This window comes from Diadema setosum, chromosome 10 (genome assembly GCF_964275005.1).
Source record: "Diadema setosum chromosome 10, eeDiaSeto1, whole genome shotgun sequence".
Classification (NCBI taxonomy): domain Eukaryota; kingdom Metazoa; phylum Echinodermata; class Echinoidea; order Diadematoida; family Diadematidae; genus Diadema; species Diadema setosum.
This window is the reverse complement of record NC_092694.1, coordinates 17792250-17799052: the sequence shown is the minus strand read 5'-3', so window position 1 is coordinate 17799052 and position 6803 is coordinate 17792250. Positions and strand designations below refer to the sequence as shown.

Genomic DNA, 6803 nt, shown 5'->3' with positions numbered 1-6803 from the left:
TGAACAAAGAAACGTATGTGTGTAAGTCACATTCATGTTGGGATCAGTGTTTATATTTTTGCATATTTTTAAATTCGCAAATACCACCCAACTTGTGAATTTGTGAAAATAAAAACCTCACGAAATATTTGGTGTATGCAGTACCAAAAACAGTTCCAATGAATATAACATAACATACATAACATGAATTTAAATCAACTAGAAATGTCCCTATGACTGATATGCCTTTGATGTGTTGCATTATTCTCCCAACAGATCCACAATACATACATGCATAATATAATGCTGAGAGTTATATGTATAATTCCTCAAACCAGATTTCATTAAATAACAAATTTCAAATATACATGTATATACATTACAGGACAGGGGACAGGTACAATCTTTTGCACTATATTAATTAGATACAGAGACAGATAGATACTGGTATACAGAATGAAGTGATCTGGTGGACTCATCTAAACTAAAAAGAAATGATATCACTTTATAAAGGAAGAACTCAACATGTCCACTATCTCAGGCTGAAAGTCTGGAATTCAGAGAATGTTAAAAAAAAAGAGAAAATTAAATGTGTTGTTACATGGTTTTTCTTGACATTTTCACCAGCATGTTTAATTATATCCCGTCCTGTATACCATGGCAACATACAGACTTTGAAATGATGTCTTACAAAAAACACTTCTCTTAAAGTGCCGAAGTGCTTGAAAGGTTGCGAAAAATGAACATACATGTCTAGCATTCATTTTTTATATATATTTTGAGTTACATTTGTATTCCCTAACAAAAATGAAATAAAATGTAATGTAATATAAGCAGCTTTCTTACCCAGCTTTTTATCTTACTTTCATTACTTAGACACATAGTAATGAAGCCTTCATGTTTAAATTAACTGTTCTAAGAAATAATCATGATGTTCATCTTGTCATGTCAGTAGTATTCTTGACTGTGCCATACACCAGAAAAAGAAAATTAAAGGGATGATACAGAATTGGTGGAGATGAGAATTGGGCTTTTAGCTTTTTGCGAGATACCAAGAAAACACTTATGATATACATGAAGTACAGAGCATACCATCTTAGAGGAATTCAAAGTTTATTTGATGAAAATTGGGTTTGGACTGACTGAAACATCCAAAAACAAAGTAAAACAAAGCGATTGTAATAAAGTGTGGGTCCCACACTTTATTAGAATCGCTCTTTTTAGGATATCTCAGCCATTTCAAAACCAATTTTCATCAAATAAACGTTGAATTCCTCATAGAATTACATGCTCTTTCATATTTCATCACAGGTTTCTCATTATCTCACAAAAAAATGTTAGAAACCTTAAATTAAGTCTCAGCCTAAACTATACGATCCCTTTAACAAAGTCCTATATAACTAAACATCACAGACACTCTCTGAAAGAATTGCGGGGAGCCCCCCCCCCCCCCCCACACACACACACACACACACACACTCACACACAAAATTTCCTTGCTGCTTAAAATGGGTTAGAGCCAAAAGCAGGGTGGAACTCTATAATTTCCTCTTCTTCTTTTTTTGTACGCAAGAAATGTGAGGTGTGAGTTTTTTTTTTTTTTTTTCAATTTGTATCCCCCTACAAATAAAATTTGTAAGATCGCAACTGCTAATCTATAATTTCAACAAACACATAAAAAAAACAGGAACCAGTGTGAATCGAACCTGTCATCTGCTGCTTTCTTGACAGTGACTCTACTACCAGGCTATCAGGCTATCCCTGGTTGCCAGCAGGGACAGGATGAGAAAGACAAATTAAAGAAAACTCACAGCTCAACCTTAACCCCTCTGCGTAATCTCTTGCTTTCATGAGAAATCTAGTTTTGTTTCCATGACTTCTCTACAAGTGTTCTGTGTAGCCTCTATAGAGTTGGGACTGCATCAGGAAGAGAAGACTGTTTCCATAGCGATCGGTCCACGGCTAGCTGTGCACTTCATCCTCTGAACTCTTTCAAGACTTCCTGTGACACAAAGATAGGACATCAAAAATCTTTAATTTCAACAGTGCCCCACTAATCTGACAACTGCAAAGCATACAAATACAACAATATAATGTGAAGGGCCTTAAATGGCACAATTAGCTCATCAGAATGACTTTGTTTATTGCTATGACATGAGCTTCACTTCAAATTCCACCATCTCATTACACATGTACATGACACAAACTGGTCCTTGATATTGAGCTCTGCTGGCAGTACTGTAAATGAATATGAATTGTAAGAAAATTTATTCACTATCATACACAATTCACATCATCAGCACATTTTTCCTTGTATCTTTTCAGAACAGGTGACTCTGGTTAAAATGAAGTCCTCAGGACTGGCAGTTTTCTTTCATTATATCAACAGGTGAAAAAATGAAATATATACAGACAGATAATAAATTTGAGACCGGAATTTTTGTATGTGGAATCAATTTTGTTGTATCCGTGTTCATTCAAACAGGAGTGCATTGTTCTGTAATTGTGAAAATTTCCCTCCTTTGATTTTACATGCTCCTGTCAAGGGAGGAACTTCAAGAAATTTGTATGTATGTATGTTTTTTGAATTCCACTGACTGTCAGCGTGTTTCAGGTAATGTGGGGAAGACAAAATATGGTAAGCGAAGTACATGTACTCACTAATTTATATATTTCACTTTGGTATCACATTGAGCAAAATGTGGGTAAAAAAACAAAAACAAAACAATCATGGAATGTTCTTCATGCTCTCGGGTTGCTAGTGTATCAATTGTTGTGGGAAATTGAGACGACAAACCTTGGCGACCCTCTGTATGTGGATTGGAGTCACGGCATTCTCTCTGTTCTCTTGGGCTGCCAGATTAGCCTTGATGGCTAACCGACGCAGGAACATCATGTAATTCAGGAAAATCTGTTAGGTATGCACACATATGCAAACACACAGAGAGGATAAAACAGATATCTATGTTGATATCAAACATTCTCAGATCTAGTAACATAACACAGAGGATCTACATCTACTAACACTGAACTGAATAGGTGCATATGGCAATAACAGTACAGTGTACTCCTATTATAACAAACACGATTATAACAAAATTCCGGTTAAAACGAAGTAAAAATTCAGGCTGCAACGTTATCCACTCCATGCTCTTTTATTGTTTATTTGTTCGGTTTTAACGAAATTTTGATATAACGAATGAAAACTGCCGGTCCCAAGGACTTCGTTATAACAGGAGTCCACTGTATAGTCATAAACAATACTCATTGGTGCGTTACACTACAATGTACAACAATGTCATGGCTGCACACTAACCCATATTTCTACTGGTCCGACAGACAGGTCAGACCAGTACATTGTAGACCTGCAAAGTTTTTCCACTTTTTACCGGTTCATTCCTGAAAAAGTTACTGGTCCGACAGTGATTTTTACAAGTCAGGGACCATTGGACCAGTACAAGTGTCAGGGGCGGATCCAGGAATTCCGTAAAGGGAAGGCGCCTTTGCAAAATTAAAGGGGGGGGGCGCGCATGTGCCCCCCACTTTTTTTCTTTTTTCTCTCTTTTGTTTTAACCAAAAATAAAGAGGGGGCGCACACTCGGTGCCCTCCCCCCCCCCCCCCCCCCCCTTCTGGATCCGGCACTGAGTGTGCAGCGTTGACTAGATGTATATTCCATACATGTCTAATTTACAAAAAAAAAAAAGCCCACGGTATTTTGATCCTTAACCAGGCCCCAAGGGCGGGTTCACCCCCATACAATTTCTTAATTATTTGATGTATCATTGCCATATTTGGCACATGGGTAGAGCAGCTCAAACTCTACATGACTCTATCTTTGAACTTTCTCAAGGTCACCCATTGGGGGTGAATATAAAGAAATACATAGACACAAATATGCTAGAATCATGTTTTAAAAACTATGTCTTTATTAAAAGACCAATAACTGTACTTTCATATTTGCCACAAAGGAAAAGCAATTCAAACATCACTACAAATGCCTTTGTTAATGTTACAGCTGAAATTTCTCAAGGACACCACATGAGGGTGCTATTCATTACAATATAAAGACAAATTATTATGTCTTCATATTGTAATGAATTTTATTATAAGAGACCTACCATATGATGTACTGTTTGGGGCAGGTACATGTACATGTATAGAATTGTATAGGCTCTACGTATGTACATTTTGTATATTGCATTTCATAGGGTGTATGTCATTAATATTGAAAATCTTGAGATTGCAGATTGATAATGTATGATAAACTGAATGCAAAACTTGTCTAACAGCTTAAAAAATGATACAAAATGTAAGGGAAGTCTTTGAAAAACATTTTTGTTTTGATACCTTTTTGGCACACAAAAAATAAAGGAAAGAAGTTAAAAAAAAAATCAGGGTCATACTTTGGTCCTTCAACAAATTATAGCCAAGAAAACCCCATTTCAGCCACTATCACATTGTCAACTAAAACTGGAACAAAAAACCAAGCAGAATCTGACTGACATGGTTATCAGTTTATGGTTGACATGGCAACCAGTATTACTGGACATACGTAGCTAGTTTAGAAACATTAAAGTGTCCACAATAAAATTTTCGGAAAAGTCACAAAAATTTGGTTGAAATTGAGTATTGGGGTGTAGGCGTGGCAAATGAAAATATGGTGGGGAGCACAATAATGCCCCCTTGAGCTTTAAAAGGGTTAATCCTCAGGACAATAAAAAAATAGCTGACTGATAAATAAATTAATATTCGGCACAATGTCAATATTGCTGCCTCAGACCCTTGGCTTCCTGAGCATCCACTAACACTGCTTTAATAGAGAAGAGAAAAGCTAACGCAATGCTGCACACTGGCAACTGGTCTAACAGTCTCTGACCAGTAAAAATCACTGTCAGACCAGTAACTTTAATTCAGGGATGGACCAGTCAAATATGGAAAACCTCGACCCTGTATCATTACCTACTGGTCCGACAGACGGGTCAACGGACCAATAGAAAAAAAAAAAAAAAAATGGGTAATTGTGCAGCCCTGATATAATTATTGTATATATGCAGACATGGTATTACCGCACACCTTGGTAATTCTAAAAACGTATCTCTGCATAGTAATGTCAGATGACATCCATACGCACGGAACTACGCAGACCTACGTGTATCTCACTGACTGAGAGTAGTATGGGCCAAAATCACCAAAATGCAACACAAATATGTACAAATGCTAAGTAATTCACATTTTACCTCAGATTTAGAAGAAAATTTAATACACCACTTAAATTGTTCAAAATGTTCATGTTTGACCTTTTACAGCACAATACATCTTCTTTTTCTTCCATGTTCATACTGTCCAACACCCCTATTATTAGTAAAGAAGGGGCCAACCAGATGGGATACGCTGGTGTTTATTGCATGGACAGAGACAGTGGAAGTTTAGAAACTAGTTGCTTTGCTCTTGGATATATACAGAATTTGAGCCTCATTTGCCATTAACTCTCTCCTCCACTCGGTACTAGATGGGCCAGGGATGGTGTACCAGTGAATTGTGGGTACACTATAAATGCATAGTGATTTTTATGCATTACCGGTACTAAGATGTGAAAGACATCTATTCCATTCCCTGACCTTAGTTTCATGAATCTTCACTTCTTTCTCCCATCTCCATGATTTTCCAACCTTCAGCTCCTCCTCGCACCCCCCCCCCCCCTTCCATTTCATCTTTCTCCTCCCAACGATGTCCGAACCCTTTATATTTCTAACGTTACTGATTATCTGATTTTCACTCTATTCTTTATTACGACACTCTCTGGATGGACTCTAGCCCATAGACTCGTGTCTATAAAAATATTGCCTGGGCTACTACATTACATTTAGTATTTACAAGCAATAGACATAACGTCAGGCCTATTGTATGTCGCTTCCCGGGTATTCCCTCCTGCCGCTCCTCAACTCTCCTCTTTCGAGGCTCTTCTTTTGCCAAGCAAGGATCCCTAAAAGGACTTTTTACGTACAAATGGTGTTACCGCGGTATTACTGCAAACTTTTCCTTCTCAAAGTCAAATGTAACGTTAGTTGATTTGCCGCAGCTGCTGCACATGCTGCACTATATGCCGATGCGTGATGTGGCCCTATTACACAGTACTTACAAAATAATCAATGAATGGGACTAAGCAATATCGCACTTTCAACTCAGCAGTGTTTATAACCATGCAACACATCAGCGTTCGATCAGAATTTCTTTATGCAAACAAACCAGTATGTCGGTGTTCTTTCCAAGCCTCAGTTGACTGTGGCGGTTCTTTATAACTGCTCGAATCTTCGAACGAGGGAATTTTCGCTTCATAGTTTACCAGGTTACGCTAAATAATTTTCGAAAAGCCCTCAGTTTTCGACGACAGCGCGCCCCCAACGTTCCATAACCATCTCAACACAAAGGTACCGTGGGTACACTGTGGTTGCTCAGGGCGAAAAAAGGGGTGATCGCTGCATTTTATAGTACAAAATATTTAATGTCCTATTTGGCACACATGTTCCTCGGTACAATTGGAATTTGTTCATCTAAAGAGACAATCTGTATTCATGCAAATAAGCCTTAATTTGCATAATTTATGCAAAAAAAACATATAAAAATTATTGAAAAATATATGTGCATCCAACAGAAATACCTAATCTGGTAGAAGTATTCTATGTGGAAACAATTACTGCAAAAATTTATTTCATACCTATGTAAATAAACATAAAATTTGCATAATTATGTGAATTTCCATAATTATGTGAGTTATGCAAATTGATTTATGAATAATGAAGCCCCCTTAAATCTCATCCTAGAT

The 6803-nt window shown here is 37.2% G+C and overlaps 1 protein-coding gene across 1 annotated transcript; it reads right to left on the bottom strand.

Moving 5' to 3' along the window:
* Window positions 1-1467: 1467 nt before the first annotated feature.
* On the bottom strand, window positions 1468-6361 carry LOC140234485 (centromere protein W-like). The gene is made up of 3 exons (XM_072314529.1): window positions 6227-6361; window positions 2777-2890; window positions 1468-1981 (listed from the first exon to the last, which is right to left on the bottom strand). Exons 1-3 carry the CDS (start codon window positions 6314-6316, stop codon window positions 1955-1957), a joined length of 231 nt encoding a protein of 76 aa, XP_072170630.1. The 5' UTR covers window positions 6317-6361; the 3' UTR covers window positions 1468-1954.
* Window positions 6362-6803: the final 442 nt, after the last annotated feature.